This window comes from Dasypus novemcinctus, chromosome 4, assembly GCF_030445035.2.
Source record: "Dasypus novemcinctus isolate mDasNov1 chromosome 4, mDasNov1.1.hap2, whole genome shotgun sequence".
In the NCBI taxonomy this organism is placed as follows: Eukaryota; Metazoa; Chordata; class Mammalia; order Cingulata; family Dasypodidae; genus Dasypus; species Dasypus novemcinctus.
Genome location: NC_080676.1, coordinates 48548124 through 48573019, shown reverse-complemented (window position 1 = coordinate 48573019; position 24896 = coordinate 48548124). Strand labels below are relative to the sequence as shown.

The window sequence follows — 24896 nt, the reverse complement described above, 5'->3', positions numbered from 1 at the left end:
TCCAACAGCTGCAATATTCACACAGGAGCTACAGTGCTTTTAAATCCACTGTCATATTTTTTTTAAAAAAGTTAATTCATACCCATCTTTTCTGGGTTATTAAAAACAATGGCACATTGATTTTAATTAAACACTTCATTTGAAAGCCATGGCTAACAAATGTCAAATGCTAAAGGTGAACCGATGTTAAGTGGATTTCAGAGCCTCTTTCATAACATGAAATGAATTCAAGTCTGAAGATCCTTACTTTCAGAACCACTGATAAGGTGTACATACAAGAAAGGTAGAAATTATCTCATTTTAGAAGCTTGTATTCCTTTATTTTATGAATCACAGAGCTGAGCAATGCATTAGACATCCTTGCTTGACATTAATTCTCTAAGTGAAGGACAAAAATAACAAATAATTGGGCTTGGTGTGTAAATGTCTACTTTTGCCCATATATACTCTAAGTTACTAAAACATTGGTAATAAAGACATATGAATTTATTCCTTAAAGAGAATGCTTAATTACTATGATAATTTTATATAATATACAAAACAAGATAGGATATGAGGTAATAGCAATAAAAAGCCTCATACTATAACTTTACTTTAAACTATATCTGGTAACATTTTCACTTATAATTTTATTCCCATTTTCCACAACACATGAAGACTTCAGAGGACATAATTGGATGTTTGTAAAAAAGAGCTGATACCTTGTGCCAATATAAGATGCTGTGAGTTATTGAAGGAACAAATATAAACAGTTTTGATCACATTGACCATCAATAACCAAATTCTTTAGATATGACTTGGGCAGCATATACTCAAAATAATTACAACATAGCTTAACATCTAAAGTAAAAGTTACTTAAAGCATTATTTTCAAATGATGTATCATAAGGCAATAATAGTTTCTCTTAACACATGGAAAAATCACCTGAAACACACAGCACATCTCACATAATAAGCCCATCCCCAAAACTGATCAGCCTGAAGTAATTTGAATATGTTTATGAATGTATATGATCATGAAATGAAAGGAGATAAGACTAGCAAAGGTAATAGGAAGATATTGGAAGGAACCAAGAGGTACAGAAATTCCAATTCTTTCTAATTCTCTGTTTTTCAATAGAATAATACACGTCACTCACTATAGTAATTGGTTCGGTTTTCTTGTAGATATAAATTCTGATTTACATTGAGCCAAAGAAAATAGACAAGGCAAGACTCCCAGCCTGTATTGACCAGGCCAGCTTCCCATCCACTAGGTCTCCTGTCTAATTGCTATTAGCATCTGTTAAAATGTACTTATTTTCTCAGCTAAAATATAGTTTTGAAAGACAGTTAAAAGTGATAAAAAGTAAATATACATCATTGCTCTAAGAAGGAAAATAAGGACAACAGAAGTTCATAAACTGATGGCAGTAGAAAATGTACAGGAAAAAATATTAAAACTGCCATGTTCATATTTTTCTACCTAAAACAACATTTTCATTAAAATATTACTTAAAATACTCATCAAAAGAAACTACAAATTTTAATTACTTTCTAAGAAGTACTTCAATTATAAAACTAGGCCCAAACATATGGGTATGACTTTCCTTTTTTAACTGTTCACATGATTTTTTAAAGTGAAAATACCACTTAAGAGGGAAGCTGCTAACCAGCAATTTCCCAGGTATGCTTTATTCTTGGGCTACAGTGCTAGATTCAAAGCTTTCATTCTAGGTCAATAAATGGGGGTAGGGGAGTGGCAGGAACCATACCAGTGAAAGAGTAAAAGGAGTATCATGTAGGCAAGGCATTTATTATTCAAAAAGTCACTTTTTTCCTACAATTCTTCTGTGAAATTCAAAGGGAAATTCACTCTCCAAACTACATATTTTTATTTTAATGATTTAATTTTAATTATTTTTTAAAAATATAAAGAGCTCAACAAATTTGCAAAATTGTAACTGCTTTACTCAGCCACAAAAAATTACATCCATAAGATTACATTTGAAATCACAGAATTTATACAATCCAGCAGTCAGATTCAACTCTCCCCTGCCATTCCCAATTTATTTTTTGGTATAGCTTAACATGTTGGAATCTGAATGACTTTAGAATGAGCACAACCTCTTTCACCACAGGCCCACCATTATTTCTGTATCATAGCCAGCTAATTCATACATTTGCATTATCTGCCTTATCATTCAAGGCCCATGGATTTGTCACACTTCCCTGATTTAATCAAACTGCTTCAGTTCAGAAGCAAGGCAACACTCGGTTGTTAAATGAGTCAACCAAGTTCCTAAAATATATTTATGGCCTTGCTTGGTCTGCTCAGATTTCCTGGCTCCCAGTCCTTTGTTGCCCTTTACACTTTTGCATCAGAAACCCCATATAAAGTTTTATACACAGTGTGCCTGAATGAGCATTTGAACATTGATGGCATCTAGTGCTCTATTGACAAACGTATTTCAATCACACACTGGCATCATTCCCCCAAAACAGGGGCTTCCAGAAAAAACTATAAACTCTCTTAAAGACATGTCTTCAAACTCTAATACCTAAGTGGAAATTCACAGTCCATTGTGGCAAATGACTGTTTACAGACAAATGTCCCCAAAATGTCAGCAAACCTATATAAACTTGGAAAAAGTAAATAATGTAAAACCATTCTGGATTGTAGATAAATTGCATTGTTGTTGCCACTTTTGAGTAAAATTAGTGGGCCAGCTTAAATTAAAAAATGAGATTTGATTATCATCAAATTTACAATTACATAAAAAGAATTGATACACAGAAATTCAAGGAAGTTATAACAGTTTCAAGTGGGTACAAGGACAGTCACACAGATATTAAAATTTTTAGATAACATTATCCAAAGTAAATGGGCTCAAGTCCACCAAATAAAAAATGAATAAAAATTGCCACAGAATAATACTTACATTCTTATTCTTTCTCCCCCAAATTAGCACCTATTGGCACATTATAGAGATATGTTAAGTCACCTTATTAAAAGTTAATTCAATAGTAAAAGTCTTACATTCGAATTAAAGCAATTACATCTTACTTCAATCAAATGATCCTAGCACAACCAGAGGGTCTTCACAGGTCACAGGAGACTGACAATCTGAACCGTGGAGCTCTTCATCCAAGAGCTGAACACTCAAAGCTCATTTCCTGTTCATAAAACAAAAAACAAGAGGTGATCAATTTAAATTGGGAGCTGTATCAGATAATGTATCCCTTGGCTCTTGAATTTTATTCTTTAGTAAATGCATGTCAGTTTTCCATCATTAGTTAATTTTATTGTAAACTGATTGAAATTCTTTGTTTAGAAGTCAAAGAATTCTTCAGAATGAAGAGGAGGAATGGGGAATTATTGCTTGATGGGTACAGAATTTCTGTATGGGTTGATGGATGGTGGTGTTGGTAAAACAATACTGTTAATGTAATTAGTATCACTGAATTGTACATATAAAGGAGGCTTAAATGGGAAATTTTACATTGTATATATTTTAAAGCAATACAATTGAAAAAATAAATGCATAAATACCTTTTCTTAAAAAAAGCAGACAATTTAATATCAAGAACAAATGTACACAGAAACTTACATATGTTTTTCTCTTTGGCTCTAATATTTAGTATTTACATTTGTACCTTAATTATGTAAGCATAAATGGCACACATTTGTAATATGCGATAAACATAGTAAAAGACATACAACTGTACACAAAGTGACCTGAAATCCTGTTTTACTGAACACTTAAGTAATATCCAGTAATATATGTAACTCCTTCATCTCAACCTCTTCTCTCTAAAATTAAGATGTAACAACAAACTACTATGAGAATTAGAGACATTGTATGTAATGAGCCTAACAAAGTGGCCCACATGTGTTAGATGCTCAATAAATGATTTAGATGATTATATAGTTTTTTTAGGGTATTGATGGTTTTTTTTCCAATTATGGTTATATCTTCTAATGCTAGGCTTGGTTATTTTGTATTTCATATTAATGGGCTATGATATTAAATGATAATGCCATTAATCAAAGAGGTGTTCTTATTTCCATTTTTTATCATAGTTCTGAGATATTTGAAAGCTATAAAATCCTTTTATACTTCTTTTGAAATTACCACCCTCCAAATAAGCTAATATTTTCTTCAATCAAGGCCAACTTGTGGTTTTATACAAGCTTGAGAATAGTAAAAAAAAAAAAAAAAAAAAAAAATTTGACCCTATGATGGGTTATTTTCTCTTTGCTCCTTTAATTATTTCTCCTCCATTTAAAATCTTCATATCCCTTAAGTTTTACATAAAAAGAAATAATAGCATGTCATAAAATCCTCAACTGCCAAAATACAGAGAAAAATAATATTTCTAATTTTTATCTTGAATTTCTTCTGCTTTCAGGGGAAAATTATTTGAAGTAGGTAGATCCTGCAGATTCATCCAATTTGAAGGCTTATTCAATTCTTCCTCTTTCTTTTCTCAAAAATTTCAGGGCTTCTTGTTAAGAGTAACTTAACTTGGTTAATACATGAATTATAAGATTTCTAGACTCACTTATTCTCAAATAAATTATTTGGTCAAGAATTGGTGACTTTTCTTCATCATCAATGTATATAGACACACATACATATACTTATATCAGGGAATTTATAAAAATTCCAGTTATGAGCAATAAGTGATATGAAATAAGGAGGATTAAAGGACATTATTCAACTCTCAACTTTTTTAAAAAAGCATATTAAAATTCTACTTATGGGTGAGGTTTAACAAGAAATCAGTTATTATCTTTGTAAAAATGCTGGTTTCTACTCTCCCTCAACATTTGAAAATGAAGGAGTCATACCAAAAAGATTGGATGCATATTCACAAAGAATACTTAAGTTCTCAACCTACAAATCACAGGATAAGCTAAGTCACAGGTACTTTCTTTGCAATTTTCCTCTTGGCATCTAACTAAATAAAAATGGCATGTTGCCATCTGCATCACTGCATTTGATTAAAAATCAAACTTTGTATAATAGATTGGGTTAGACAGCTGAAAAATCATTGTCAAATTGCCCAACATAATACCTTTGACTAATCCTTTCTTTTTTTAATTACAAATTTAAGATTCAATTTTCTAAAGGAAAATAACTCTAGTTTCTTGCATTGAAATGCATTTTCCAATATGTGATTTTTGTAGGTTCTTTGGAAACATGGATGAATTAGTTCCTTGTGGCCCTTTTAAATGTTTCCTAAAGTCAAAATACTGGAAATGGAAGACAACTGATAGATTATCTCATACAAAATCTCAAACTAACACATACCATCAGCGCCTACTAGATATTTTACTTAATAATAGGTGCCATACAGTTCCTATAGCCAAGTTTTAGTTAAAAAAAAAAAAATCAGAAACGAAAAACTCCACTTGTCTATGGAGAGTTCCTCTATGCAGAGTCTTTAAAACAGTATACCTTTGTATCTGCAGGTCAAAACGGTACTACTCTTGGAAATCATCTTCAGTTCTATTAGTGGCCTGATACAAACATATTAATACACTAATTTTGGATATTCTTAAGCAAGTATATGAAAGCAAAACAAAATAAAAAACCCAATGCATGCCAGATTCCAATCTAGCAGTTTCTGTGAGATTATTATTAATAACTATTCTTTTATATGGGAGTTATCACTTTATTAGCTTATGGAGGGTGCAACAATTTGAAGCTTTTGTGAATCCCAGAAAAGATCATGTTCTTAGAACTAATCCATTCCTATGGGTATGGGACCCTTTAATTGCATTTGATTCAGTTAAGGGAGACCTTTGATTATATCAATTTTGATTAGATCCATGACTGGACTAGGTCAGGGAGGACCCAGTTGGATCTTGGCCCTTTTTCTAGAGTCTTATGTAAGCAGAGAACTAAAAGCAGAAACCCACCGAGAAAGACTACTGCCATTTTGACCCTGCCATTGAGAGAAGACTCCAGGATTGCCCATAGCTGCAGAAAGACAGTGAAGACTGCGAGAGGCTGGAGGTTAGAATAAGCAGAGCACAGAAGTTTGGAAAGAGGCCCCGGAGAGGCTAAGCCCCCAGAACAGCTTAAAGCTGCAGAGATAGAGCCCTGCCATGTGCTTAATCGCCCAGCTGCACTTGGGGAGAAAATGAGCCTGGAGGAGAAGGCAGAGACCAGTGGGGCCATCATTTTGTCTTGCCATGTGGCAGGAGACCAGGATTGCCCTCAGTCAAACTTGGTGAGACAGCATCTCTGATGATGCTTTGATTTGGACATTTTCACACCCTCAGAACTATAAAATTTTACCCTAATAATTTCCTATTACAAAAATCAGACAATTTCTCGCATTTTGTTCCTAGCAGTTTAGTAAATTAAAACAGAATAACTCTCTTCTTTTCCTAAAACAGTTCTTTTCTAGCCACTCTATTGATGAAGACTTAACCAAAAGTGCCTGTGACTAACTACATAAATTTAATTTTCAATTCAATATCAACAAAAAGCTCACTACGAGTTAACCATATCAACTTCAAATACTTGTATAAGGCTTTGGAATTCTTTAAAATCTTAAGCCCATTCTGAGTCTCTTGAATGCAAGAGCGATGCCTTGGTAAGCTGTTCCCCCAGGCCCACTTCTGTGCCAATATATAGAGAATGCACAATAAATATCAGTTAAATGTCATCTATGTTGTCTATGGCTGCTTTCCGGTTGCAACCACATAGTTGAGCAGTTGCAGCAGAGATTGTCTGGCCCACAGTCCTAAAATATTTACTATCTTGTTCATTAGAAAAGATTTGTCAACTTCTAGATTAGATCAGTGGTTTCCAAGTGTGGTATCCAGACAAGGTCTGTTTGGCCCAGACACATTCATAAGCTAACCTGGCTAGGAAACATTCTACAAGTCAGTACAGTTCCTGGACCAGCAGCATCACCTGAGACTTAATAGAATTGCAAAATCTCAGGTTCCATGGTAGACCACTAGATCAGAAAGTCTGGTTACTATCCCTCTAAGTGAGACATTTTAATATTGAAGTTTGAGACTCAGTAGATGAGATAAACAGGGGCATTTAACATCTGACCATAATGACTTGGCTTTGGCAGATCCACTTTCTTCGAAGAGACTCTAAGTAATTAAAAGATATTAATTATATTTCATTTGCCCTGTAATATGAAACCCTAGGTTTATTCTGAAAGAACAGGAGCAAGATTACCTTGATATTGGCACTGTTATAGCACCTCCAGTAAATGTTAATACAACCACCAGCTGCATATCCAAAGGAAAGACAATATACCCAGTGTCTAAGTGTAAAACCCATCCCAAAATAGATTGAAATATCAAAGCAATATAGCAGTCCTACTTTTCATAGAATTGCCTGTTAAGACAAACCTTTGCACAATGAGTCTCAGCAGGGACACAAGAGAAGCAGCACAGCAGCTCAGTACAGGACTCTGCTAATCAAGGATTTGTTCCAACATGTGTATCCCAAGTTCAAAGTCACAAGTTCATCCAAACAACACTTTCCATAATGGAAAGGAACAATTACCACCAAGCCTGGCAGAAGTCAGTAACCAGATAGCATTCCCCATGAAAAAAATACAATTCTATTGCATAAAATACACAATTTTCATAAAATATTATTTTAAAATTTTATGGCAAATCCCCCTTCTTCATTGTTTATCTCTGAAACATATACTCCTCGCTCCAGAAGTTTTGATATGAAAGTGCTATGATAAACCAAAAATAATAGAAAGGATTGATATGAAGCTCATATGATAAAGCTATTTCTTCTGGAAAGAGCCTTGCTTCAATGATCACACTGTTAATGATGAACACCTGGCAGGTATATCAGGAAACTAGCAGTAAAATTATTTAACCTATTGAAAAGTCTCTACATAAAAGTTAAAAGAAACATATGTCAATCTATATGAATAAGCTACTGGCTGACAGCCTCTAGGAAGTTCATGTTATTTCCTAGTCATAAAAATCATTATATTTCCCCACAATAATATTACCATTATTTCTACTTTGAAAAGTGGCACATAGATTCCATATGCTTAACATTTGTATAAACATTTTATTCAATATCCATTTAAGAATGCTTTTATTTTGACATATATTTCTGGAAAACAGGAAAAGTGTTCAGACTTGTAGTATTATAGAAAAATTAGGAAAGATGGACCTGGATTTCACACCTATGTATTTAGCAAATAATTGTCTGCCATTCAGATGATTTGTTAGAATTTTTACTTAAAGACTTAAAATTCACAAATTTCAATCACAGATTAATGATGATGTAATTTGGCACACATGCACAACACAGCCCAAGTTCAAAGAAGAAGAAGAATACACAATTATCACCTTACATGGGAACTACTACTCCACGTAAAGATTAAAACTATGCTTCACTCAGAAATAATTCACACTAGGGTGACATAATAACCATGTAGAAGGATGATGAGTCACAAATGGCATGAAGCAAGGAGGCAGTACAGGCTGAGTAGGTCATAGAAAGTAATTAGGAGTAATGCTTTGAAATTTTAAGGAGTAGAAAATCAGGCTAAATGTTAGAAACCTTTGATAGCCAGTCCATTACCCTCTAGAATCAGCCCCCAGATGAAGCTTCTTCAATTGAGTCATTAAAATTAGACAAAAACACATCTTTGCCAAAATACCATAGGAAATTATTAAATTCTAGTGAGATGTACTAAATGAACTATTTTTTCTCCTTTTACTCATCTTTTGCATCTCTAACTGCCATGATTTTACACACATTAAAACAAAATACTACTGTGTAGCACTGATGTGGAGAAAGTAACCACAGTAGTTGCTGAAGGCCGGGAGAGGGAAGAAGAGATGTGATATGGGGGCATTTTTAGGACTTGGAGTTGTCCTAAATGATATTGCGGGGACAGATGCTGGACATTATATATCCTGCCATGACCCACTGAATGGTCTGGGAGAGAGTAAAAACTGCAATGTAAACTCTAATCCATGTGGTGCAGCAGTGCTCCAAAATGCATCCACCAAATGCAATGAATGTGCCACAATACTGAAATAAATTGTTGATGTGGGAGAAGTGGGGTGGGGTAGGGTGTGGGATATATGGGAACCTCTTATATTTTTTAATGTAACACTTTTTGTGATCTATGTATCTTTTTTAAAAAAGATAAATTAAAAATTTTAAAGTAAAACAACACAAAAAACACAAAATACTGAGATGAAAATTTTCAACAGGTTATTTCTACTATTATTACATCAATTCTCTTATTTTTCCTTTTTCAAAACAAGAGGAAGACGGTGGGATTAAACAAAAAAAAATTTAGATGCTTATGCCCTTGAGATACAGCCTTATTGTAGTGGTAAATTATTTAAGCCCAGTCTAGACTGCCTAGGTTCAAAATCTGACTTTACTACTTAATAGAAGAATATCCTTGAGCAAGTTACTTAACTTGACTATGCCTAAGTTCTCTTATCTGAAAAATGAAGAAAGATTACAATAGTACAACCTCCTGGGGTTTTTCTAAGTAGGAATGAGTTAGCACTAGTAAAGCATAGAATCTACTACATAGTTAGCACTCAGTAGCACTATATGAGAAAAAGAGGAACCCGCCCCCCTGTCACCCAAGTCCATCATCCGAACATATATTTAGACAAATATTAAATACAATAACTAGAACTATGCCAGAACAGTATTCAAATAACATGAAGATATATCTTCAAGAAGGTACAGCAAGTCTTTTGTTTACTGATTTATTTCCAGAATCTAAAATAGTGCCTGGTATAGAAAAAGTTCCAAACAAATATTTGGTCAATAAATACATGAAATCCCTATCAACATTAGGAAAAAACTGTTCTGTTTTCATTGTGGATCAGAAAGGGAACAGAATGGACTTGATAAGAACTTAAAAACAAGAACTGACAACAGCCTATTGCAGTGGTCTAGCCATGAAATAACTTGTGTGTGCAACAAAGCAATGGCAGTAGAAATAAGTGAACATAGCCAAGAGGAGTATAAACAACTGTATTCTTAGAGCAATGAGGATGAGCCATAGGAAGAACTAAAAGAAAAAAAAAAAACTAGGGGCAGGAAGGAAGAAGAGTACAGAAAAGATACTGAGAAGGAATATTTGATGAGGAAGTAAGGGAACCATAACATTGTCCCAGAGACTCAGAGAAGACAGATTCAAGAGATAGAAAGAATAGTGTCAAGTATTTCAAAGAGGCCAAGTACTGTGAGCAGGACTGGGATTGGAGTTAGTCAAATGGGGATTCACATTAAGGAAAAAAAAAAACTAAGAGGGCATCAAAAAGTCCTTAAGCAAGGTATATAATTCTTTAATGCAATATGTTTAACAATAAAAATTAATGCCGAAATAAACACCCATGGTAAGAGTGATGTCACAAATGTGGCGAATGAAGATATCTCCTGAAAAATCCTCCCCAGAGATTCAGCAAAAAAAGGAAAATCCCACTTGCTTAGAACTCTGGAGGATAGTAGGGACTAGAGAAGGACTCTACAAATGCTGAATCGAGGAAAGAGAAAAATATCAGATAGGAAACTTCTGCCCGGGACCTTCCAGTCCACTGCCTCTCCCTCATTTCGTCCAGAGCAGCATGGGGAGTTGCTCAGAGGCAACAGCTCAGATACCTCCCTCCTAGCACCAGGAACAGCAGTGATAGAACCCAATGCATATCCAGACACAAGGACCCAAGTCCACAGAAACACAGGGAGGAACACAAACCACTGAGAAATACTGCATAAAAAAGTCCCTCAGAAGGACACAAAGAGAGAAACCTTGGTAAAACTCTGACTGGAAAGAGCTGAGCTCACTCAATCTAGTTTCTGTTGATGCGACAATGTAAATGCAAAATGGACTTTTCTGGAGTGACCCACCTTTCTGGATTCATGCCATATAGCTCCCCAGGGGTGGATATACTAACGGGAAGAAAAAAAAAAGTATAAGGGGTTAAACAAAACTGCTGTAAGGGAGGAGGATTCCAGAACTGAAAAGAGAAAGGAAATGGGGTACTGATTGAGGGACTTTATAGTAATTAGGAGAAGGGAAGAAAATTCTGCACAAACACAAACACAATGGATCAAGATTCCTGGAGAAGGAATAGAGGAAAGAAAGTTTTCCCTTGGAGGTGAAACAATTTCACAAAAAGTGAAATCATAAAAATTGTACCATATATCAAGTGCAAGAATCACATAAAGAAAGGTGAGAAATCAGATCAGCAGAGGCTATTCTAAAGGTCTAGAATCAATTGGCCAAAGTGTCACAGATGACCTTACACACAAAACCAGTCAACAATAAAACCTTAGACAAGAGTGAGAAACTGACCTTCAGAGCTAACTTATCGAAATAATAGATCCATATACATAAGCAAAAAATTACAAGCCATTCCAAGAATAAAGAAGATACGGCTCAATCAAGAGAACATATTATAATTTCAGAAGAGACACTTAATTTGGAACAACTAATAAAACAAGTTAAAGGGAAACGGACTTTGGCCCAGTGGTTAGGGCGTCGGTCTACCACATGGGAGGTCCGCGGTTCAAACCCCGGGGCTCCTTGACCCATGTGGAGCTGGCCCATGTGCAGTGCTGATGCGCGCGAGGAGTGCTGTGCCACACAGGGGTGTCCCCTGCGTAGGGGAGCCCCACGTGCAAGGAGTGCACCCATAAGGAGAGGTGCCCAGTGCGAAACAAAGTGCAGCCTGCCGAGGAATGGCGCCGCCCACACTTCCCTTGCCACTGACGACAACAGCAATGGACAAAGAAACAAGACGCAGCAAAAAGACACAGAGCAGACAACCGGGGGAGGGGAGGGGAATTAAATAAATAAATCTTTAAAAAAAAACAAGTTAAAAAAAATCTAAATCAACTAAAGGAGATGAAGGAAATATGCATAAAGTGATAAAAGATATTAAGCAGAAAATGTGTTAGCATAAAAATGAATTTGAAAGTATAAAAAGAAATATAACAGAAATTATGGGGATGAAAGGCACAATTATAGAGATTAAAAATTATAGAGTCATGCAACAGCTGACTTAGGGGTAGAAGAAAGAGGCAGCAAACTAAAAGAAGAAAGGACAATCAACATCATACACTCAGAAGAACAGATGGAGAAAAGAATAGAAAAAATTAAGCAGTTTCACAAGGATTTAAGTGACAGCATAAAGCACATAAACATACATGCCATGGATTTCTGAGTACGTAAAGAGAAAGGAAAAGGGGCAGAAAGAATATATGAGGAAAGAATGGCTGAAAATTTCCCAACTCTTTTGAAAGACATTAATATACATGGCCAAGAAGTACAATGTACTCCAAATAGAAGAAAATCCAAATAGAACTACCCCATAACACATACTAGTCAGATCGTCAAATGCCAAAGATAAAGAAAGAATTCTGAAAGCAGCAAGAGAACATGATTCATTACCTACGAGGTCTCCTCAATAAACTAAATTCTGATTTCTCATCAGAAACCATAGAGACAAAAATGTGTGGAATGATACATTGAAGGTATTTAAAGAGAAAAACTGCCAGCCAAAATTCCTTATCTAACAAAAATGTCCTTCAAAATGAGGGAGAGTTTAAAATATTCTTAGATAAAAAGACAGTTTGTGAATAAGAGAACTGCCCTACAAGAATTACTAAAGGGATTTCTGAAGACAGTAGAGAGATGTGGAATAGTGTAAAGAAATGGAGAACTTTGGTAAGGATAAATAAGGTAAATGCAAAACCCGATAGTACTGTATCCTTAATATGCAACTCTACTTTTTTTGCTGAATCTCTGGGGAGATTGACTAGACTGACAAAGAAAATAAGAGTGAAGACACAAACAAATAAAATCAGATATGAGAGGGTGACCATCACTACCAACTTCACAGAAATAAGAAGGATCCTAAGAGAATACTATGAAAAACTGTATGCCAACACATTAGACAACCTAGATGAAATGGAAAAATATCTAGAAATACATTAGCAATCTATACTGACTCTGGAAGAAACAGAAGACCTTAAAAGAACAATTACAAGTAAAAGATTGAAAACCTCACAGCAAGGAAAAAGCCCAGGACCAGATGGCATCACAGGTGAATTCTACCAGTCATTCCAAGAAGAATTAATTCCAAATCTGCTCAAACTCTTCCAAAAATTGAACAGGATGGAACACTACCTAACTCATTCTATGAAGCCAACATCACCCTAATACCCTATGTCTCTGATAACAGAGCTACAAAAATCCACAATAAAAATACTTGCAAATCAAATCCAACAACATATTGAAAAAATTATACACCATTTTCAATTGTGTTTTATCCTAGGTATGCAATGATGGTTTCACATAAGAAAAGAAATTAATACACAAACCTAACAAAATGAAGGGAAAAAAAACCTACATGATCATTTTCAGTGATGCAGAAAAGTCATTTGACAAAAGCCAGATTCTTTTCATGATAAAAACAGTTAGAAAAATAGGAATAGAAAGAATTTTTCTCCACATAATAAAGGTCATACATGAGAGACCACAGCAAACATCATAACAATGGTAAAATACTGAAAGCTTTCCCTATAAAATCAGAAACAAGAGAATGATGGCCACTGTCACCACTGTTCTTCAAAATTTCTGGAAATTCTAGGCAGAGAAGTTAGGCAAGAAAAAGAAATAAAAGGCATCCAAATTGAAAAGGAAAAGGTATACTTTCACTATTTACAGATGGCCTGACCCTATATATAAAAAGCCGCCCAAAATAGGTCAACATGCAAAATTCAGCAGTATTTCTATACACTAGTAATGAAAAGCAAGCTGAGGAGGAAATAAAGAAACAAAATTACATTTACAGTAGTAACTAAAAAAATCAAATATCTAGGAATCAATTTTAAACACGGATATAAAGGACTTTTATACAAAAAACTACAAACATTGTTATAAGACATCAAAGAAGACCAAAATGAATGGAAGGACATTCTGTGTTCATGGACAGGAATACTAAATATCCTTAGGATATCAATTCTACCCAAAATGATTTACAGATTCAACACAGTCCCAGTCAAAATTCCAACAATATTCTTTGCAGAAGGAGAAGACAATTATCAAATTTATTTGGAAGAGTCAGGGGTCTTGGTCAGCCAGAAACCTCTTGAAAAGGAACGAAGTTGGAAGATTCACACTTCCTGACTTTAAGCATATTACAAAGCTACATGCTAAAAACAGCATGGTAGGGTAGTGGGTATAGCTCAGTGGTTGAGAACCTACTTCCCACGGACAAAGTCCAAGGTTCAATACCCGGTATCTCCTAAACAATATCAGCAAAACAACAAAACAAACAAACAAAAACAAAACAAAAACCCAGTGGCACAAAGATAGACAAATATATTGACCAAAGGAATCAAATTGAGAGTTCAGAAACAGACCATTGTATCTATGGCTAATTGATTTTTGAAAAGCCTACCAAGTCCAATCACTTGGGAAAGAATATTCTCTTTGACAATGGTGCTGAGAGAATTGGATGTCTGTATGCAAAAGAAATGAAGGGGCTTCCTTTCTCACACCATAAACAAAACTTAATTCAATATGGATCGGAGGCCAAAATATAAGAACCAGGCTAAAAAACTCCTAGTAGAAAATGTAGGGAAACATCTTTGGGATCTTGTGTTAGGAAATGGTTTCACAGACTTTACATCCAGAGCATAAGCAAGCAAGAAAAAAAAATAGATAAATGGGAACTTCTCAAAATTAAAAAAAAAAAAAATGTTTGTATAAAAGGACTTTGTCACAAAAGTGCAAGGACAGCCTTCCTAATGCAAGAAAATATTTCTCAACTACATGTCTGAAAAGGGTTTGATGTCCAGAATATATAAAGAAATCCTACAACTCAACAATAAAAAGACACACAACCCAGTTAAAAAAATGGGCAAAATATTTGAATATACATTAAGCACATGAAAAGCATGCTCAGTGTCACTAGCTATTAGGAAAATGCAAAACAAAACCACAATAAAATATCATTTCACACCCACTAGAATGGCTGCTATTAAAACAACAGAAAACTACAAGTGTTGGAGAAGATGTGGAGAAATAGGAACCCTCATTCATTGCTGGTGGAAATTTAAAATGGTGCAGACTCTGTGGAGAATCATTTGACAGTTCCTCAGGAAACTAAATATAGAATTACCACATGACCTGGAAATCCCGCTACTCTATATTTACAGAAGAAATGAAAGCAGGGACTGGAACATATATTTGCACACTGATGTTCACAGAAGCATTATTCACAGTTGTCAAAAGACAGACATAACCCAAGTGTCCATTGACCAATGAATGAACAAATTGTACTATATTCAAACAAAGGAATATGATTCAGCTGTAAAAAAGGAATGAGTCCCTGATGCAAGGAATGAACCTTGAGGATCTTATGCTGAGTGAAATAAGCCAGACACGAAAGGACAAATATTGTATGATCTCACTGATATGAACTAATTATAATAAGCAAACTCAGTTAAACTCTAGAATGTAGATTACCAGGGCATTCCTTGGTGTTAGAGTATGTGGAGGTGATGCTTAGTTTGTACAGAATTTCTATTTAGGTTGATTATAAAGATTTGGAAATCACCAGTGGTGATGTTAGCACATTATTGAGTATAATTAACAGCATTGAATTACATAGGTTAATGTGGTTAAAAGGAAAAACTTTAGGTTGTATTTCTTTCTAGAATAAAAATTAAAAGTTGAAACATAGGACTGTGTAACACAGTAAACCCTATTGTAGATGATGGACTATATAGTACAAGTATAGAATATTCTCTTATGAATTATAAAAATGTACAACACTAAAACAAGGTATTTATAATAAGGTGTTATATGGGAATGCACCAAATGGAAACAATGGATGATAGTTAATAATACTATTAACTTTTCATCAGTTATAACAAAGGTAACTACAGTTAAAAGTTAGTATAATTACAAAAAATTGCTATCATCAACTATAATAAATATCTGACACCATTGCAAGGTGTTGGTAGTGAGTTGTATGGGGATCCTTTATTTTATGCATGATTGGTTTTATGACCCTTCATTATCATGCAACACAATTGCCTGTGCTAGACCCATATTGCCTATGCTTTCCCATCAGAAAGATTTATGGTATGCCAACACATTGGGCAACACAGGGCTTTATTTATAGAGGCATTGACTTGATTACAGAGTTTTTATTAACTTTCTCCACTTGGCTCAAAATATGGGAAGATATTTTGACAAATGTATTTAGGGATGTATATTTTTCATTTTTATTTTTACCCAGGTTCTGAGATGGTTTGTCATGCCACTAACTATGAAACTTGGAAGGCTTCCTTCAGGTTTAGCAGTTAGAAACTCATTGATAACTTACTGGGAATAGTTTCAAAGTTTCAGTGAAGGAAGAGTCCAGATTGCCAGTGATTAAAGAGAGAACAGGTTGAAGACGAAGGGCCAGAAAGGGAGATATCTGAGGATAGAAGGTCGATAATTCAAGAGGCCATAGCGCCTTTAAAGTGCTCGTTCATTCAAACTGGTCTCCTCAAATCTGTCTTTAGGAAGCAAAAATATACTTAAAATTTTTTTAAAAGAAAAACACTGGTCATTCTATTGATGCTGCTTTAGAACAGCTATATTCACCATGATATTAAATGGATTACTTATGTCCAAGGCTCCCTGCCAACTGACCAATAGCAGTGAGGTTTCTATCACAACATTTCTTTAATGTTGTGAGCAACATCTATGCTGACATATCTTTTCCCAAAACACACCACATTCCAGGAATCATCTCTACAAAGAATGGTTCTAAGCCTAAATTAATGCAAATTTTTAAAATTGTGATTTTTTAATGATATTTAAATTTGGTTTAATACATGTAGTAGATTCACATCTCACAGGAGAAATTTCAAAATGGTTTATAAATGTAATTTCAGGTACAGAATGATCCTTGAAACTTAATTATGCCTTTATCCTTAGAATTTTCCAGCATGAAAATGTAAATGAAGACATGTTCATTATTACCCACTGAAAAGTGTCTCCAATGTCAATGAAAGTTGAAGTACTAAATTTTAAAAAGTGAGAAGGTTTCTAATTAAAACAGAATTAAAATCTTCAAACAGAAAACCATATTTTTAATTGTTTTGTGGTACTAATCTAAAAAGGCTAAAGTCTGATGAATTAGGTTATAGTTTTGTCAAGCCAATAGGTTCTCTTTCAGATTTAGATTTTTGCCAGCAGTTAAATGAAAAAAAGTAGGGAAGATGCATTCTACTACAGAAGTGGAACTGGAGGAGTACTCATAGGGACATGTCTAACAGATGGAGTGAACATAATGCACGTTTTGTCAGAAAAAAATATCTTATAAGCTAATAAATGAATTTCTCTTCAAATATTGGAGGGCAGTGCTTCTCAGTGTATGCTAAACATATCTCCATCAATTATTTCTGGGCTTTTTTTAAACTCAGATTCCTGGTCCCATGAGAATCTGAATGGCTCTGGAATCTACACTTTTAAAAAACTTCCCTAGGCAATCTTCAAGGGTGGCAAATTTTAAGAAGGACTGAAAATTAAATGTGGTATATTCGAGGCTCATTGTTTCTGTTTATAATATATTCTTCACCATTTATTCATGATGGTAGAAATTTAGTGCAAAATAGGTCTATCATTCCATAAAAAACCTCATATGAATGTTACTTCTAACAAAGTTAGTACATTAGTTTCATTGAGATGTCAAATAAAATACAATGTTTTTGTTGAATGTTTACTAAAGGCAATAAGTTAATCTAATATTTTAAAAATATTCCCTATTTCTGAGGATCTTACAATATAGGGATTGTGAGATTTTCCAAAATCCTGTTCTAATCCTTTAGAACACAAATATTTTCCAGTTTCTTGTTTACTCTTTCCTAAAATAGTAATATTCTTCTAAAAGAGCAAAATACATTTAAATATAAACATGGGATTACCATATCAGTATATCAATATATCAATATTGAAATATTCTAAAGGGCTTATCACAAAATTACCCAATTGCTTATCATACAGTCCATTTTAAAATATAAAGGAACATAATAAATACAGCCAGCTTATAGGTTATCTTCAGAAACATTTATCTATGACCACACTGAAAAAATAGAACTATGCTTTATAGTTATGAGGGGGTTGAATTTCCAAAATGAAAATTCTTAATTAATAGCTCTTAATTAAACTTTATATCTAATTTTTTTATTTGAGCAATACTTTTTTTTTTATTTTAAAATGTGATATGTCACACACCCTCAGAATCAGCATTAGCATCACAAGATACACAGTCAGTCTCAGAAAAGCAAATTTACCCCAGGAAAAAATTATCATGGGGAAATGGTCATTTCCATATTGAATTCCCATTGTTTTAAGGAAATTTCTACTAATACTCAAAAATCATATGAACAAACACATATATTTTTTTCTCCAAGACTTCATCACATAATTGCTTCTTTAAGTAATGAGTTATGCATCCTAACAATGGCCTTTAATTTATAAAAGATCAACTCATACCTCATACAAAAGAGAATATTTTCCTAAGTGTTAACTTTAATATACATCCTAAAAACCTCCAGATATTTTATTTCTACTTGAATGTTTATCTTCCTTTTAATATCTTCTTATTTTTGGATGACAGAAATGTCTTGTATTAAAGAGCTTATTTTCAAAGGATAACAGTAACATCAATAATAGCAGTGACCATTTATTTAATACCTAGTTGGAGTGAAGTATTAGGTACTTGATACAAACCGCAACTAATCTTCAAATAGTCCTTATGAAAATCCCATTAAGTATTTATTGCCATTCCAGTTTTTACTAATTAGGAAAAAAGGTTCATTAACTAAGGTCACACAATTAATAGGAGGTAAACTTCAAATATGATGCATCCAACCTCCCTCAGTGCACTTACGATAAAACCAGAGGACAAAAAGAAAGTATTCCCCTCTCCACCTACACACCCCTTTCTCTCTTGATCTCCTCTCTCAGCTGACTCTTCTCTGGCTATCGATGGAATATTTTTTTTTAAAGGAGGTACCAGGGATTGAACCACAGACCTCATACACGAGAAGCAGGCACTCAACCACTTGAGCTATACCCACTCCCCTATCCTATGGAATTTATTTTCCTCTTCTTCTCCAGAGAGAGAGAGAGAGGAAAAAAAAATAAAGGACAGATTTTTTTTTTATTTAAAGACTTTAGACAAGCCTTATATACAGAATATACAGACAAAAATTTATGAGGTAAAAAGATTTTTACTAGGCAATTAAACCAGTCAAATTTGCCATTAGAACGTCACAGATGACTGGAGTTCTAGGATCTTTTGACTTTATGTTTAATTAATGTTCTTTTTCTCTAATTTTGATAACAAGTGAATTAAATGTTTTGGGTTTTTTTTTTTGGTAAATTAATTCCAACAATAGCAATTTAACCTAAATTTAGTTGTATTATATCTGCATGTGCCAAAGGATTATATTAATGATATTAAGATTCTGTTAACAACATTTGAAGTAGCTGAACTATTAGAAAAGGCCTTTGTCAATAAATAAAAATTCTTGTTAACCACTATTTAAATAAACAAAATCTGGGATGTTGAAAGCTTGAGAAAGCTTTTGAAAACTTAGTGTACCTAAAAAGCAAAGGAAGCAAAATGAACAGTGGACATAAGCAAGATACTGGACCCTTTGGGAATATTAAGGATTTCTCTATCTAAATCCTACCATAATACCACTAAAGAGAAGGGACACAAATATATGTTAAGGACCCCAGCCATCTTGGGAAATAGAGAATTTGGAGTTTCTGACTATATGAAGGACTAGGAGTTATTGGAAGTAGGATGAAGCAGAGCTTTTCACAGGTAAAAAAAAAAAAAAAAAAAAAAAAAAAAAGCTGGGCAGAGCGCTATGTAAGTAAAGAATGAGCAAAGTGTGGGGAGGCAATCTGCCAATACATTCTTTTGCTCCTAAGGACTTGCTGAGCCCTTTGCTTTGGCCATTTTTCCACTTGGACCATGTTTCAGGATTGTTTAAGAAACTGGCACTCTGAGAAGTGAGGTAACACATTACAGGAATGCATCAGGTAGTCCTGAGATACACCTGGTCGCGACTGGTTAAGATACAGTCTTGTTTATTGATTGCTGTAACAGCGGGGGGTTCCCTAGGTTCAGGTCTCTCCCCTGGTGATGGACCTACTGGCATGAGAGCTTCAACTCATGCCCTATGATATTTTGGTTGGAGAAGTAGTACAACTATTTTGGCTTCTGCTATTGATGTGAGTAACCCCAGGAGTCACTATCTTGTCAGCATCCATGGCAGAGTGGTAGCCTCATTTCTTATCTTATTTGACTGGGAGTTCTGGTGATTCAAGCATTCTTCCACACTCTCAATGTTATTTCATCCAGACAAAAAGGTTAAAATTATAAACTTTAAGATCATTGGCTACTGTGTTCTTGCCTCACTGCCTCACACTCTTCACAGCCCTGGCTATAAACGCTAAATTTTCAGGAAGGTTGCAGTTCATTAATGTGGATTTTAAGCAGTCTCTTTCTTCTGTATGTTTGCTCAAGGAGCGCATTTAATACAATAACGGTAAATGTAGGAATAATCAATGTCATGTTCCAAAAACCTCAGTTTAAAAAAAATGTATTTTTACCACCTCTTAAAAAATCCTTTGACAAAAATATGCCACACAACTCTTCTTATTAATTATATTATGCTTTATTTAAAGTTACAGCCAGTTTTACATAAATATTGTTGGATGAATAATTTTTACCATAACATGATAATTTAAGGCATACATTTAATTTTATTATTTTTAAGAACTATCTTTTAAAAATTATAAGAAAACTTTACTCCAAAATGATATATTGACTCTTTTTCTCTGGCTAAATATTTAATAATCATTTCAGTTCAACAACAGTCAGATTAAGTTGAAAATACTGAAATTAGTCATATAAAAAATAATTTTAAAGTCAAGCACCAGAAACACACATTTTGTGCACTTCATTTCATTTTATAGTCTCTAAGTACTATTACAATTTTTAATAAACTTGTATCTGGGATTTGAAGCAAAATACTTACACTCAAAAGGCAAGAATTTATTAGCCAGAAGTCACCCAAAGTGGTACTAAAATGTATTCCCCAGTGATAAGCTTTAAATGGGTTATAAAAACTGCACTTTATTAGTCTAGGAACAATTAAAGAACAACAGCTGCCCCTCTGCATCCCCAATGCCCACTTTTGAAATAATGATGTTTTTTTCCTTTATACTTTGCTAATGAACAAACATCTCATGGTCGAGTTCTAAAACCTTCGTTTCACTTTAATTGCAAAATGTATTATTTCATCTCAGATTTTAAAATATATGGTGTAAAAAATTTTAAATATAAATTTTTACATTATAAAAAAGTAATTGCCCATCTATAGCTATGTCTTTATTTACATCTATATCCACATAAAGATATACACATATATGCATATAGAATTTATACTTATGTTTACATATGTAGCTATTCTACATAATTCACATGACTCATTTAATCTTAAATCACTAATCATGCAAAATAAATTAGTTCTAACTTATGCAGCTAAGATGTTTTATTGATAGCCCTGTCAATGTCTTTCTTTTGAAAATACACAAATATTTTGAAGTTCACATTTAAAAATTATAAACCGATGCTTTAAAAAGGAACAATAATTACATTTCAAATGTTTTTTTAAATAAAAGTTTACAACAAAATGGATTGTCTGGAGTTCTTTATTTAGAATAAAATGAAAATGGCATTGTCTTTCATAAAACAAATTGTTTCTGGATATTTTTAATAACATTACTGTCAAATTCAGTCAGTTTTCCTGACAGAATGTATTAGCACACCACTACATTGTCTTAGTGTAATACTGCTTCAGACATTTCATATTCAGGATGATATTTGCTGCTTATCTCTCATGCTTAACTATATTTAAGGTTAAAATAAAAAGTGAAAAATTATCAAAAGACTTAATGAACTATTACAATATATATTGATAACAGCTGCAAGCTAGTATTAGGCAGGAGACAAGTTAATCTTGTGACGTCTTTGTTAGTCATTTAACTTCTTTGGTTTCTTAGTCCTTCATTTATAAAATCTAGGAAACATGACAACTCATGTATATGCAGCACTTCGGTATTAAAATTATATACACTTTTTATATAAAGAAACTCGACCATTTTTCATAAAATCACAATGCAATAAATTCATGGCTTAAAGAAAAAGAAAGCTGTATAGGACAATACCTAAGCAGAATATATGTTTTTTGACATCTGCATTTTCAACCTTAAAGTGACAAGAGATGGGGACTTTTAAAAGAAAGTTGATGCTGGCAAGGGGCTATTAGTGTTATCTAGTGTTACTAGTATGAGAAATTATACTAATGTGAATTTCTTAATAATTTGAGTATTCCAAACTATATGTTTTAACTTTTATAGAATTTTAAAAATGAATGATATAAAATGACCAAAGATTTCGTCAGAGTAAGGAGATCCAAGAGTCAGCTCATCCTACAGGGCATTTAATAATCAGCCAGAGCTATGTAAAGAACCTGCTTTGGGGCCCCAGGAGACCAGAAGAGCATCCTGAAACTCACTGGAAGAACAGAAGGAGACTGCTCATCTGCAGTGAGCATTTGTTAGTAGAGTACTCCACACTGGGGAGGCTGGTGCCAATTCTCCACTGCCAGTACACGCCATTTGCAGAGCTATTCTGCGGCTGGAGGTGAAAGCTCCATCTCCCAAAATGTGGGAGGAAGCGATGGTTGGGCACTGACTTCAGCTACTGATTGGCAGTAAATTCAGCTGGCTAAAGCATAATCCTACGAAGAGCTAAAGTTTGAGACTGTTCAAGTTGGAAAGAGGCTGGTAGCTGCCATTTGAACTCTGCCACTGGCGTGAGAGAAGCAGGGCTAATTGAAAAATCACAGTGAAGGTAGGGACCAGCTTCTTTCCACCCAGATTGAATTGCAGCCCTAGCCTAGACTCTAGCCCCTCCTCCAGGAGGGAGGAAGCTGGCAGGATCTGTACTGACCTCTCCAGGTAATTGAGGCACTTTTGGCTGACACAGACTGGAATGTTGGGTAATTGTGACTCCATCCCCTCTCTTAAAGGGCAGAAGGGACAAAATTCTATCAGAGTCTCAGGGCAACTGTAGGTGCTTTAGAATGACATGGATTAGATAGTTGGACATTCTGGAGGATCCATCCCCAACCCTGGCAGGGGAGCAGGTTACAGAGATTAAGGATATAAAGAAGACACTGAGTGAGCACAAAGCAGAACTTGAAAACATACACAGAAAAATAGCAGCTCTATGGGAATGAAAGGCAAGATAAATTAAATTGAAAAATACACTGGAGTCATGTAACAGCAGATTTGAGAAGACATAAGAAAAGATCAGTATTCTTGAAAACATGGTCTTTGGAAGGAAGCATACAAAAGAACAGATAAGAAAAGAATGGAAAAAATTGAAAAGGATCTCAGAGTCCAAATGATGGCAAGAGATGTGCAAATATATATGTCATGGTTGTTCTGGAAGAAGAAGAGAAGGAAAAAGAGGCAGAAGAAAACTTTGAATGAAGACATAAAGGCTGACGATTTCCTAAACCTATTGAAACATAGATATCTGTGTCCAAGGACCACAACATACTCCCATCCAAGTAAATCTGAACAGACCTACTCCGAGACACTTACTAATCAGAATGTCAAATGCCACAGACAAAGCGAATTCTGAGAACAGAAAGAGAAAAGCATTGCATCACATACAAGGGATACCTGATAAGATTACTTACTGATTTCTCATCAGAATCCATGGGGGCAAGAAGGCAGTGGTATGATAATATAACATACTGCAAAAGAAAAACTACCAACCAAGAATCTTATATCTGATCATATTGTCTTTCAGAAATGAGGGCGAGTTTAGAATATTCACAGATAAACAGAAACTGAGAGAGTTTGTAACCAAGAGACCATCTTTGCAAGAAATACTAAAGGGAGTGCTACAGTCTGAAATGAAAAGATAGGAGATCGAGGCTTGAAAGAGTCTAGAAATCAGTGAAAGTAACTAAAAGGTCAACAGAGTGGTGAAAATAAATATATGACAGATAAAACCCAAAGGTCAAAATGGATGAAGAACTGCCTTTATACTAATAACATGACTGTTAATGGATTTAACTCCCCAGTCAAAAGACACAAACTGGTTGAATGGATAAGAAAATATGAACCATCTATATGTTGTCTATAAGAGACTCATCTTAGATCCAAGGATACCAATAGATTAAAAATGAAAGGCTGGAAAATAAATATTCCATACATGTAGTAACAATAACAACAACAGGTGGAATAGCTATACTTATCTATGATGACATAGACTTTAAAAGCAAAACTCTTATTAGAGATATGGAAGGACAGCATATGGTAATAAAATTGCAATTCACCAGGAAGTAAAAACAATCATAAATGTATATGCACCTAACAAGGATGCCCCAAATTACATGAGGTAAACACTGGCAAAACTGAAGAGAGAAATAGATGTTTCTACAATAATAGTTGCAGCATCATATAGAACATCTGGGAAGAGGATCAAGAAAGAAACAGAGAGCTTGAATAATGTAAATGTACTAAACTTAATAAACATATACAGAATATTGCACCCCAAAACAGCAGGATATACATTTTTCTCAAGTGCTCATGGCTCTTTCTTGAAAATAGAATATATTTTAGGTCACAAAGTTGATCTCAATAAATTAAATGAGATCAATATTATGCAAAATACTTTCTCTGATCATAATGGAATAAAGCTGGAAATCAACAAGAGGTGGAATAAGGGAAAATTCACAAAAATATGGAGAAGA

The 24896-nt window shown here is 34.2% G+C and overlaps 1 protein-coding gene across 1 annotated transcript in view; it reads right to left on the bottom strand.

Annotated features, from left to right (window-relative positions):
* Positions 1-298: 298 nt before the first annotated feature.
* The window catches only part of LOC139438838 (uncharacterized), a 396979-nt gene continuing 372381 nt past the window's right edge, over positions 299-24896 (bottom strand). The window contains exons 6-7 of the mRNA XM_071214469.1: positions 3047-3156; positions 299-2951 (exon numbers count right to left, since the gene is read on the bottom strand). Of these exons, the coding sequence (XP_071070570.1) occupies positions 3150-3156 (7 nt within the window). The 3' untranslated portion in view covers positions 299-2951; positions 3047-3149. The remainder of the gene's footprint in view (positions 2952-3046; positions 3157-24896) is intronic.